At 47.0% G+C, this 13060-nt stretch overlaps 1 protein-coding gene and 1 long non-coding RNA gene across 3 annotated transcripts in view; one reads left to right on the plus strand and one right to left on the minus strand.

Moving 5' to 3' along the window:
• Nucleotides 1-2499: 2499 nt before the first annotated feature.
• Nucleotides 2500-7183, plus strand: LOC132024758 (uncharacterized). The gene is made up of 4 exons (XR_009406301.1): nucleotides 2500-2574; nucleotides 4256-4479; nucleotides 4580-4743; nucleotides 6904-7183. It is a non-coding gene; the product is annotated as an uncharacterized LOC132024758 (long non-coding RNA).
• Nucleotides 7184-7236: 53 nt separating this feature from the next.
• DAPK1 (death associated protein kinase 1) overlaps nucleotides 7237-13060 on the minus strand; it is a 78025-nt gene continuing 72201 nt past the window's right edge. The window contains exons 23-25 of one of the 2 annotated variants that reach the window (XM_059411733.1): nucleotides 12549-12737; nucleotides 8531-9759; nucleotides 7237-8064 (exon numbers count right to left, since the gene is read on the minus strand). In XM_059411733.1, coding sequence (XP_059267716.1) covers nucleotides 7914-8064; nucleotides 8531-9759; nucleotides 12549-12737 — 1569 coding nt within the window. In that variant the 3' untranslated portion in view covers nucleotides 7237-7913. Of the gene's footprint in view, nucleotides 8324-8530; nucleotides 9760-12548; nucleotides 12738-13060 lie in introns of both variants that reach the window. The other variant, XM_059411732.1, reaches the window with a different exon arrangement.

A 13060-nucleotide genomic window follows, 5' to 3' on the forward strand; every position in this document is an offset into this window, starting at 1 on the left:
TGAAAGACTAAAGAATCATGGGGAAAAAACCATGAATTCTACATGCTGCATTCCCCTAGCTCTGCAGTTCTGCAGTTCTCATTTATTGGTGAACTTGGTCTTGGCTGGATGTTCTTGGTGATCTTCTGGGGGAGGGACCTTTTGCCATGATTTTCAAATGTCTTTGCCTGAGGCAGAATTGCACCTAATTGCAGTTTCAACCTATCCCACAAAGGTAACATTAACCTGTCAGCTAGGAAGTTTTCAAACTGGTCCAATGAGTCTGCCACTTGGGTCTTCTCCATCCCTCAAAGAGGTGAGGTGGAACCTTGATTTTTCCCCTATAAAGAAGCATTGCCAAGAACAGTCCTTTTTTTTAAAATTTTTATTTATTTATTTATTTATTTGGTTTATTAGCTACCTGGCCACCACCTTCTTCTATAAAACCTTTTATAGAAACCGTCCATGTGGAACATCTCCTTGGAACACCTGTCTACCTGCTCCATGGGGCACTGCCTGATTCATAATGCATTTTGTAAAGCCACTTAGATCTCCAAATTTTTTTATTTTCCAGGAGGAAGAATTTCCTCTGTCCTTTAAGGTCCTTCAGGTTGGACTAAGAATCTAATTGATCCAAGGCAGATTTACAGGAGAAAATCAAATTTTGTTTCACACATATACAAATCCATAAATTCTAAAGACAGACAGGCAACAGAGGGCTTACAGGACATCCAGAGGTAAGGTAAAAGATCAGAACTGGGGATATAAAGAGGAAGGAGACTGTTAGCGGGCAGTGAGAATAGGTATTTGGAAAGCAAAGGTTGCTGTGTTGTGCAGGTAAGGAGGAATAAGGAATTCCTTATAAGGAGGAATCTGTTAATGCCCTCTTCCTCCTAAGGGAGGCAGATGAGGGAGAGGAAAAGAATTTTTCCTGAATAAGCTGGTTTTTGGTTGCTTTTAACTCAAAAACAATTTTTACACCAGAGTGGTCCATCTTGGGGCAGCTTGCCCTTGGCCCCTACACAATTAAAAAGTTTACTCCAAAACTTGATATTTAATCTACTTGTATTAACAATTATGTACAGGTTACTTACAGAAACCTTACTAAGCATTAGACAAAGTCAATTTTATCCCAAGTTATTATAGCTTTTAAACTGATGGTAGCTCTTATAAATGATAACAACTTATTTGGCTGATAAACTCAGGTAGGATGAAAGTCTTTATATTTACTGTTGATAACTCTAAAGATGTGTTTGTGTTAGCTAAACCATCAACCTTAAAGTAGTATTTATACCAAATAATTTTTTAGATTGTGTGAACTTGAAAAGCCCTTGTGTTAATTTCTACCTTTTGCTTAACACCTACTGTCACTGTCACTTGCTTTCAAACCAGCTAAATGGAGGTCTTCACAAATTCATGTTGGCAGTGCCATTTGAAGGTGGAAGCATTTACAATATCTATAGATGCCCATGAACATACAGAAAGTTGCAGAGAGTAGAGCTTCTATTGTAAAATTACTGTCATGAAATTGGTACAAAACTCAGTAGTTTTGCTGGCTCAGTCAGTAGAGCATGTGGTTCTTGATCTTGGGTTGTTGACTCGAGCCCATTGTTGGGTACAGAGATTACTTAAAAAATAAAATCTTAAAAAAAAATCCAAGGTTTAAGTTTGGATCTATGTTTTGGTGGATGGAATAAGTTAAGGTTATTCATATAGAAGGAAAAAAATTTTTGGTTTTAGTACTTCTGAGGAAGACACTTAATATTTGTATTTGTTGAAGCAAATCAAGTTTTAAATGGCCTTGGCTTCCTTGTTTGCTTGGTAAGACTGACCTTCCTGGAATCTGCATTGTGAAGGAGTTCCTGCAGAAGATGAGTAGAACACTGAATGTTCATATTTTGAAGGCACAGGAAAAAAATGCAAGCACTTTCTTGAAGGACTTTCTTATCTCTTTGGGTGAGGACTTTTATAATACTTATATGCCTTTTGAGATAAATAAGGGAGGCGGCTTGGGGAATGGTAAAAATTACTGGTGTTCTTTGAATTGTTTTTGGAACCAGACCTTCTGTCCTGTAAAGATTACATTTGTAAAACAAGTACACCCGTTTTTAGTTTCTCAAAGAACAGACTTCTTGCTTTAATAATATTGAAGGACTGATGCACCCATCCACCTGTGAGGAAGTTTTCCTCTGAGTAAATTTTGCTTAACAAAAAAGGTATAAAAATTTTAAAAAAAGAAAAAAAGTGAAAACTAAAAAATTCTGTCAGCGTCTAAATATCAGCTTTTAATTTGGCCAATTTTTTTATTCTGTAGTTACTAAAATTTTAAAAACTATATTATCAGATCTTAGCCAAGAAAGACAGTAACACTCGGGAATATTATACAACATCATGGACCTAAAAGACTTCTTTAAAGGTGTAAATAGTACTATCTTTACAAGATCTAGAGCCACTCCCAAAGCGAGCTCAAGAGAGAGCCGAGGCAGGTGGAAAGCCAAGCCAGGTTCTTAGAATGCAGAACCAGAGGGACAAGAGGATAGTAATTCCAGGAGAAAAGGATCCATAACCAGCGGGTCTGGACTTGGAAAGGAAGAGGTAATGTTAATATTTATTTCCCTCTCTCGCCTGGACTTAGGAGGATTGATTTAAAGATGAAAGAAACACAGAAACAAACTCTGGGGCCCCTGCCCAGGTTGAAGAACTGTTTTACTGCAGCCCTCAGTTCAGTCCTTGCCCAAGGATGACAGCCATCTTGGGAGGATCACCTGTCACCTCAGGCGGTTTCCTGTGGAAAGAAAAGTGTCTCCTCAGGGGAAAAGGCCCCTGAGGTGGGCAAGTATTAGAGAGAGCACTCAGGGGAAGGAGGATGGGGGAGGCGTAAGAGACAAGTCAGTCTTACAGGCTTTGGTCTCAAGCATCCTTTGTGTTTCTAACTGTCCAGTAGCCTTTAGTCATGAACCTTTCCATGTGACTACTTTGGAATCTTGAAGGCTTTTGGAGGCTTCTACATATGAACTAAAGTAGGCAACCCATTCAGTAGATTTGGATCAGGAACTCTGACTGTGGTTCTTAAAGGAACAATCCTATCTAACTGGAAGTTTCCTCCTAATGGACACTGTAATTCTAGGTTCTTTTTTAATTCTTCTTTTCCATCTTCCTAGCTATCTCTGTGTTCTGGAATTACAATTGTTAGACTTAAATAAGCAGTGTACAGTAGGTATTGCCCGTGACTGTATACTTACCCTGCTAAGCCTTTGGGTTTCTAGGAGCCCAACTAATATTCAAAAGGGAGGTGCCACAGGGTTGGGGACCGTGTGCTGTTCATAGGATACCTAGTGGCAGGAAAGTTTTCTTGATGCTGGTGAGTGACCTAGTTTCCATGTAACCTGTTCCATGGCCAACTTACCTTATTATGGGAGACTTCTGGAGGGGGTGGGCTGTCTAACAGCTTTTCAATGCTGGAATCGTGCCAACCAATTTTTGTGGCTTTCTGGCCTCCAAGATCTCGCTAGCAAGAACCCTTATGTACACAAAATAAGGCAAACCAACACATGCTGTCATATGTCAGCAGAACTGAGTCTCGCCGCTAAGAAGGCTCCGTGAGCACCAGCTCCATGTCCTTGGGAAGCTTGCTGAGGTTTGCCAAATGGGGAATTGTGCCTGAAAGGCCTGGGTTGGGTCAGGGCAGACCCTTCTGTCAGCTCAGGGGGCTCCGGGCAGACATGCCAGCACCATTGGGCTCCTGGCCTAACCTTCCGCAGCTCAAGCTGATGTGCTCTATAAGGAGATCCAGTTGAACGGGAAGCTCCAGGGTAAAAAATAGAGACAAACAGAGCAGAGCTCTGACCCACAGGAGCTTATCAGAAAGGAAATCCAGAAAAGGAGCTGTGACCCACTGTCTAGACCTGTGGAATCATGTTCCTAAGGAGAACAAAAATGATTTTCAGAAGGCAAATTCATGGTTTCCTGATTAACACTTTTTGGCTTAAAATAGCATCTTTCTTAAACATTTTAAATTAAATGTCAAGAAAAGCATATTCGATACTGAGGAACATAATAATCCATAACACAGAGAATGGGGAGGAAGAAGCAGTTTCGACATTCTGTTTTTCCTCGTTTTATGAAACCGTATTTTTCTGGAAATAAAACGTTTCTGTTGGCTTTGACAAAGACTAGAGAGGGAAGAAGAATCTGTGCCTACTGGAGACAGAAGAGGAGAGTGACGGAACACTGTGCCTTCCCCCGACACCTCTTCTTGTGCCCCCTTTCTCTCCAGGGACCTGGGCCAGTGTTTGGGGACTGCCAGTCCACTCTAGATTCTCCCCAAACCCAGAGGCTTCCCATCCTGGAACAGTGCTAATAAATCTGTTCTGTGGGAACGAAGAAGGACGGAGGAGAACAGTGTGGGAGAAGAATCAGAAAGTGATTGAACAGCACAACCAGGAGTACACCCAACGAAAACACAGCTTTGAGACGGCAGTGAATGCCTTTGGTGACCTGGTGAGTGTGGCTTGGGTTGCTGAATGTTTCATGCGTCCCCTCCTCAGTGCTTTGCCAAAATAATCTCAATTTTCAACATTCCACTTTCTTTTCCTTAAAGACCAATGAAGAATTCAGGTCCATAATGATTGGCCTTCAGATACAGAAGCGTGAGGAGGCGAATGTGTGCCAAGCCCCTCTCTCTGCTGCGACCCCCTCATCTGCTGAGACCTCCTCATCTGTCGACTGAAGAGAGAAAGGCTCCGTAAACCCGTGAAAGATCAGGTGAGCCAGTACTCAGCAGCTGCCGCTCAAGAGTAAAGGTAAAAGAAATCCGTGTCCTTGCTGTGTTCGGCTGAGAAACAATGGTCAGGTCATGGTGTTTCAAAAGAGTTTCAGATGTGGGAGCTGCTCTTGCTCTTGGTTCTGTAGCCAAGAGAGCTAATAGCTCTTGCTATTGGTTCTGTAGCCTGAGAGCTTTTTAATTTGGTTCCAGGGTCCTGTGCTTCTTGTTGGGCTTTTAGTGCAACTGGAGCCCTCGAAGGACTAATGTTCCAGAAAACTGGCTATCTAGTGTCACTGAGTAAGCAGAACCTGCTCTCGGGCTGAAGGCAGTGATGACTACAGTGGTCATCTGATCAGTTATCCCTTCCAGTATGTTCAGAACAACAGAGGCCTGGACTCACAGGAATCCTACCCACATTGTTTATGGGTAAATGGAGCACATTATCTTGTTATAAACTTGAACACGTGCAGAGAAAAAAACTGTATTTCATAGTCACAATTTAGATTGTAGCCGTTGTACCTGCAAACTGTCTTGATCTCATATTCCCCAGGAGGTGGATCGGTAATCAAGTAATGAAGTCTCTATCTATTTTGAAAGCTCCAATCCTGCAAATAAAGTCCAGAAAATTGTGCTGCCAGTGTAACTGGGTTCTGGGTAGTCCCTAAGATGGCATACAGACTTCTGAAGGCAGTGGCTGCTGTGGGACCTGTCTCTGCAGCTTCAATCCAAGCCTGGATTCCTTTTGGTTCTGGAACCAACATAAGCATTTGTCTATGGAGACATTTAGGCAAAAAATGGAAAAGTCACCATCATGCACAAGACTGAGTCATGTCAAATTTCATGTAGAATTTTGTGGGGTGTTGGTTTATACAATTATTCATTCTGTACATGTAATATTTGTGCTGAATGTTTCCATTTGTAATGACTGGAAACACATCCTCATGTTCATCACTTCATAAATATATTTAAAAGGCTATATAATTTGACCAATATACTTAATTTACTATACCCTTTTGAAGTTATTAGAATTTTGAAATTTTTCATAGGATTTCACTTGAAACTGTAAAGAGCAGCTTGATTCAAGTAATTTTGTGATCTGTGGTGTTTCTTTAGGCTGACACCCTCAAGGTGGGTTCCCATGAGTGGTCTTTTCTGGTTCATGATCTGTTATTTAGAAAAGAGATGGGGCCACTTCGTGTATTTGCGGGTGTTAGATGAGGGCCTAAGTCTCTTACCTAGCCCAAAAAGATCTAGCATTTTTCTTTTTTAAAGATTTTATTTATTTGAGAGTGAGAGAGAGAGCATGAGAGGGAGAGATCAGAGGGAGAAGCAGACTCCCCGAGGAGCCGGGAGCCTGATGTGGGACTTGATCCCAGGACTCTGGGATCAGACCTGAGCTGCAGGCAGTCGCTCAACTAACTGAGCCACCCAGGGACCAAAAAGGTCTAGCTTTTAATCATATCTGGACTTAGACCATTTCACTGAAAATTGAAATATCTCCCTTATCGTAGTTGATAGGCTGGGTTACTATCACATGTCACATGAAAAACCTCACGCCAGCACTGAATTTTACTCTCCAAGCATTTATTATGATCCGAAGTACAGCAGTGAACGCCTGAATCAGGGCGTTCTGGTGGTTGGTTATGTCTTTGAAGGACAGAATCAGAGAACAAAAAATATTGGATTATCAAGAACAGGTATAAAAAGCCAAAAATACTTACCTTTGAAAAAGAAAAGGGAATCCTTTTTGGAATCAGTGCTTGGACATAAGTCCCCCAACCCTTGAGCACACTTGTGAAATCCTAGAAGTGTTAACCCCATGTGGCGGGAACACAGACATATTCATGAGACGACCACAGGAAGGTACTGTGTCAAGCTGGCCAGGGTCCTACGATGGTTTTGGTACCGTTGCATTTCTAAATTGGATTTTTTATTAATTCTGTGACATTTGGCCCCAAGAGTTTCTTTTTTCTGTTTCCATTTGCAGTCTGTGAAGGGTCTGGGGACAGAATTCTGAGCTGGGTTAGAACTCGAGCAGGAACAGGAAGGGCCTCTCCAGATTCTTCCCAAATCTGTCCTGACCTCTGATGCCCTGCGCAGTGTCGGGTGTGATTGTTCATGAAGGGTAATGTGTGGTGGGTTTTCTCTCCCTCCTGCAGGCCGTTCCCCGCACGTGTGTACAGACCAATCTCCCCGAGTGCCCGCGCCAGGACTCCAGGATTCCTCCTGTGTTTGGGTCAGGCAAGAACAATGGAAGGGTCTCCCCTCTTTGAGTGAGAACAAACGTGAAAACCTTCTGGTCTCTTCCCATCTCCCTGTACGTTTCCCAATTTTAGTCACAACGCCCGCCAAATAAGTTGGGTGTGTCCATACGGGGGTTCAGGTTCACGGCTTTATGGACTTCAGTGTGGTTTGTCTGCTCTGTGGGTACCGCGGGGTGAAAATAAAACAGAGATAAAGGATCCCTTTTGAATGAAAGACCAACAATCGAATGCAACAAGCAATAGTTTATTTATATTAAAAAAAAAAAAGGGAAAAGAAAAAAAAGAGAACAGAAGTGAGAAACCAACATCTTTTTACTACCTTGTATAGATTAAGTAAAAATACCTGTATTCATATATATGTATATACATACTGCATATTTATATATATATACACATATACACACATGGAATGGAACATTAAAATTACATGCTTCCCAGGACAGAAGAATTAGGACACATTCCCTCATATCAACTTAAAACTCCATCACAACTTAAAATCACTGCAAGGAAACTGACTTCCTTCATCTTGTTGGACTTCAAGTACACAAGGTTATGGAACCAGAAGCTAGATGTGAAAACTGTCCGCTGTGCACTGATGACAACGGACTGCCACACACCACGGGGCAGGGGCCTTCTGAGTTCTCCCACAGGCCTTCCTCACCTGCAGCTGTGTCACCTTCTACCTGAGATGTGCGGGAATGAGGCAGGGGGACCGTGGGCAGGTGCCGTGTGGACCTGCACGTCGACGTTTAAACAAGAGCAACAAAGACACGTCTTCCCGTGGAAACAGCGCCGGTCGTGAAATGACTCCAGAAGAGGGTTCCTTCCTCCCCTTTCCTTGCCAAGTGAAACACAAAAACTACTGGGGGACAAACCAGCTCAGAACGCAGCACCTCCAGCGGTGATCAGCAGACAGCAAGGGACAGAGAGGGGGCATCTCCTGGCGACAGCTCCTGGCTGACCCGGCTGCTCTCAGACACACCCTCTTCTGCAAAGGCACTCACATGTTGTCTGTTTATGAGGGATACAGTGGGAGTCCGTGCATGGGAGTCCTTCCTACAAATACCAAAGAGATAAGCTGAGGACGTGGTCTAACAGGGACAAGAGGAGAAGAAATACACATTTTGGATAAACGTGTGTGTGTGTGTGTGTTTCTTTAAAGGATAATCCATAGTTTAAAAAATTTCATTGAAAGTGAGGAATTCCAGTAAAATTATCAGCAAGGAGCAAGGTGCTGGAGGTGAGATGGATCCAGAACACAGAGAGGAGGGACGTTTCTCAAACGGCCAGAGGACAAGGGGATGCACGGTCTGCTCTGAAACGAGAAAGACCATCCACACACAGTGGAGTGAGTGGGAGGGACACAGTGGCAGAGAGACTGGTAAAACAGGGGGGAGGGTGGCATCCTTCCATATGTGGGCATGGGGGGGATGCACCCTGAATTTCTAGATAGGAAAGAGGGGCCGCGTCCCCCTGTTTTGCAGTCCAAAGAGACCCCGCCCAAGCCCAAGGCTGCCCTCACCGGGACACGACGGAGCTAATGGAGTTGTAAGACGTGCCGCTGTTGCAGCTCGAGTCATAGGCCTCCTGGCCATTGCCGTCGAGGTTGATCTTGAACACAGAGGACGCCTTCAGTAGAAAGTCTGCTGCGTCCCGACGCCCCAGCTCCCGCAGTTTGGACATGAGGATGCCCACCGTGCTCTCGGGGTAGGAGGTCCATTCCTGGAGCAGGGCATGGACCGGGCTGGGGAGAAACTCCTTGGGAGCCCCGTTGTTGGTGTTGTACTTCGCCACAAGGTCGGGGAGACCCAAGTTCATGGCGAGAAGGCACCAGTCCTTCCCCATGGGATCGGGTGGGTCCAGGAGACGACAGAGCTTCCTCCGGGTCAGGAGGTTCAGATCCGAGGCATGGATGTCCATCCCGAGGCTGGCCTGCGAGTACACGTCATGACAGCCAAAGCACATGATGCTGCTGAAGCTCTCCTTATAGCCCCCCATGGTGTTCGTCAGCGAGGTCTCCTTCAGGGTCTGCGCCCGGAAGAAGTCCCGCGGCTGGTAGATCATGACGGGTTCGTGGTGCTCCCGCAGCTGCTGGGGGCTCAGGTAATGCTTCACCGTCAGCAGCCCAGGGAGCGTGGTGGCCATGACGTTCTCCATGGTGCTGCACACGGAGTCCAGCAGGAGGCAGCACTTTATCTTTTCCGTCTCCAGCCCGCGTACCTGCACCTCGATGCCCTGGCCGTGGTTGACCAGAAGCACCAGCAGCTCGGCCCCGCGGTTGGCGATCTTGCAGCCGTTTACCCACAGGCGGATGTCTGCGTCTCCCTCCGCGCTCTGCTGGTGGATCCACCGGCACAGGTTCACCTGGACCTTGTGAAAGATGCCGCACGGGAAGGGGGTGAGGTACTCCACGGGGACGATGCGCACGCCACCGTAGACCCGCCCCTCGTCCTCCTCGTCTGTCCAGGACCGGTGGAGGTTGTCCGTCTTGATCAGGGCGGGGATGTCCACCATGGTCCCGCTGCTCAGGTCGCGGGCGCAGATGTCCATGGCGTCCAGGATCTGCAGCAGCTCCTCCACGTCACTGTCAGGCACCAGCCGCTGGACGTCCTCCACGGTGTAGCGGCCCCGGTAGTGGTGCAGGGCCCGTGGGGTCTCCACGGACAGCAGCTTCCCCAGCACGTTGGTGCAGAGCCAGCGGGGGTCCAGGAGTAACACGTCCTGCACCGTTTCGCTCTGCATAATGTTGATCTGCCGGAAGGGACAATAGGAGGTCACACGTGGGGACCAAGATGGCCAGAGGCACCAGTTCAGAGCGCTAGGGGACCCGAACAATGATAAACTCTAAGCACATGTTGCAAAAACTGACCCAGGGCATTCATGGGGACAGATCTCGGAAATCCAACAGCGACCCAAAACACCAGCTTGAGAAGGTTCTGCGAGGGAATGAAAAGATTACCTTGGACAGTTAAAAAAAAAAAGGTCAATGCAATGAGCGAAAGGCAAAAAGAAAAGAGAGAGAGATGGCAGACAAATGCAGTGAGAAAATTTTGACTGGATTCTACATTCTCAAATGAACACACGAATGAATGCAAACAGCTATGACAGAAATGACTGGGATGAGTGGCAAACACTCAAATGGGGACTATATATTTAATAGTAGCATTATATCCATGCTATGTTTCTGGAACACAATTAATTAAATTGTGGTAATCCGGGTGACTCCATCCTTAGTCCTCTGTCTTGTTCACGGTCACTTGTTGACGCCCTCCGTGGCCCAGGGGGCTCTTGGAGATTAACATACGAACCTGAGAAACACTCACCAAGGCCAGGAGGGTAGGAAGCTTGCTTTGGCCCTTGGTAAATTTGTTGAAGAGAACAAAGTGTCTCCCTTTCCTGACATGCAGGTGGTGCCATGAGATCTAATTCGATGTTAAAAGTCCGTGAGTGGCACACGGACCCTGTCTACAAAATCTGTAGACAACAGCCCAGACTTTGTGGAGACTAAACAGCACAAGTGGGTCATTGCCCACTCCATCTCCCCTGCTCGTAAGTCCCGCCGAATAAAACTGTAAACTATAAGGAGTTGCCTGCTTCGTTTTTTTGGTCTCATTTTGGGAGCTACTTTACGGTCCCTCCTCCACCTTGTACCAGTGGGAGGATACCCCACAGTGGAGGGGCTACAAGCTCAATTATTTAGGGGTGAAATGTCATATTTTCAAAACAAATAAGCATATAAATAGAAGAGAGAGAGAGAGAGGAGACACAGCGCCAATGGAGTAAACATTTGGTTAACTTAAGTGTGAAGCAGATGATGACTGAGCTCTTCTTGCACTTCCCTGAAGGCTTAAAATTTTTCAGGAAAAAGATTCCAGTTGTTACATTATTTCATCATGTAAAATTTTAACACACACAGAAAAAAAGGTCTGGAAAGCGATGCCGGCAGGCAGTGGTGCTAGAGAGGAGGAGGGAGGAACGAGGCTGCACAGGACTTGGAGCCTTACCTGTCACCTGTGTTTTTTGAAAAAGCAGAAGTCTGCGAGAGAGAAAAGGGACAACACCCAGAGGCAGCTGTGCTCTGCGCTGCACCTCCCTCCCCTCCTCCCTCTGAACCCAGAGCAGGTTCCCTCCTCACGTGGAGGCGGAGGCTCCTGACTGTTGGTACCAGGACCACCTTCTAGTCTACACTGCAGTTACAGCTTTGAGAACCCCTCTGCCCACGAGTCCGATCCAAATGATCGCTAAAATGACAATTCTGGGAGGGTAGAGCAGATCTATTGCTTGTTAAGGCATTTGGTGGGACCTCAGGGTCAGGGAAGATTGAGACACTGGCCACACGGGAGCAGACTAAGGGGACAGACAACTTCGTGCAGTGAGGGGTCCAGAAAAAGGCATCAGGACAACCGGTGACATGTGCCTAAGAGCTTCCTTACCAGCGGGCAGTAACAGCTTGGGGGAGGGGCTGGTGGCCAAGCAGAGCGGGGGCACCTGACAGATTCCCCTCCCTTACTCCTACTATCAGAGCTTCACTTACTCACTTAAAGTCTCAAGGGCAAGGAGAATGAACAATACAGTGGATTATACCCTTGCTCTAGAAACTGCTGGTCAGATATCAGAAGACAAGAGAAGACTGGGCCAATGGACTGAGTTTATTATTACGGTTACTCTTATCTTATAATGTAAGCTTGGATCCCCGTCCTTGGATTCAGTCACTTTAAAGCACATCCGGAGGGGCCTGTAGATTACCAGCAGTTTCAGCAGAGTTCAGAGGCTCCTGCTCTCTCTGCCTGATGCTCTAATTTTCAGGGTCACCAGATTCAGTTTTAATGTCAGGCCTATCTGACCCACACACACTGATCTTGAGTCAGCAGGACACTGAGACTGGACTGGAAGCTCCTGGTGTCTAGAATTCTCAGAACTGCTTCTGGGTTTTCACGTTCAGAACTGTTCTTCGTGGCCTGGACTAGCCTCAACTGTCCCCTGATGTCACAGGATGGAGGAACGAAAAGGCTAGGTCCCCTCTCTGGGGGCAGGCAGAGAAGGTGATGAGAACAGCAGACCCAAGCCCCAGTGCAGAATGCCACACACGCAGAAGCAAAGATCTCCATTTCTGGGTCATTTCTGGGGGACACTGCTTGCTGGGTCAAAGTGTCTCTGGATGTCCTCTCGTCACTGCCTTTTCTCAATAATCTGTAAGCCCCAAAGTCTGTTTGGACTTTCAGCCCATGGGGCAGAAAATCACAGCTAAGCACTAGGTGCCCCAAGACAAGAGGAGAGAGGTCCAGTTGCCCCCTAACTGTGCCCCCTAACTCACACAAGCGGGAAAACGAGCAAAGCCGCACACAGCCACGGGGCAGCGCTCAGGGGGGACAGGGAAGCAGAGAACAGCAGGTCCGAAAATCACCCGGGCCGCGTCTGGATAGACTGTGGGTGGCTGGTCAGTTTCCACTCGGCTTCTGCGGGCTCAAAGCCCCTTCTGAGGGGGCAGAAACACTCCCGTGGAGCCCCGCCCCCGCCCCCGCCCGGGCCCCGCCCCCTACCTCGCCCGCGCTGTGGAGCTGCTGGGCTATGCGCCGGAGGTCTCCCTCCCTGGCCAGCGGGTTCAGCTGATCCTGCACGTCGTACACAAACTGCTGCAGCGACATGAGCTGGTTGGGCCCGTTGAGCTTCCTCCAGGAAGGCAGCGTGGAGATGATTTTCTCACACAGGTGCGTCATCGGTGGGCATGCCTAGAACGTGCAGGACGGGGCAGGTCAATCCGCGGTCCAGGGCGCTCCCTCGGAGAAGCCCAGGGAGACGGGATGGCTCTTTTTTCCGCACCGTTGCAAGAAATACTCGGGATGAGTTAGGGCTTTTTTGTTGGGCAAATGGAGCCAGTTCTTTCTTTAGAGCGCTGCCTCCCGGTGAAACCCGGTTACAAGCGTCAAGCAGGACACGGAGGCTTTCGTTTGTACGGCTAATGGTTAAATAGGGGGGAGGCTTCATAACAAGGCATTTGGAACAGGGACTCAATCTCAGTATGCCTTGGCCCCAAAAGCTGTGTTCCGTGCTC

The sequence above is a fragment of the Mustela nigripes genome, chromosome 9 (assembly GCF_022355385.1).
Source record: "Mustela nigripes isolate SB6536 chromosome 9, MUSNIG.SB6536, whole genome shotgun sequence".
NCBI lineage: Eukaryota > Metazoa > Chordata > Mammalia > Carnivora > Mustelidae > Mustela > Mustela nigripes.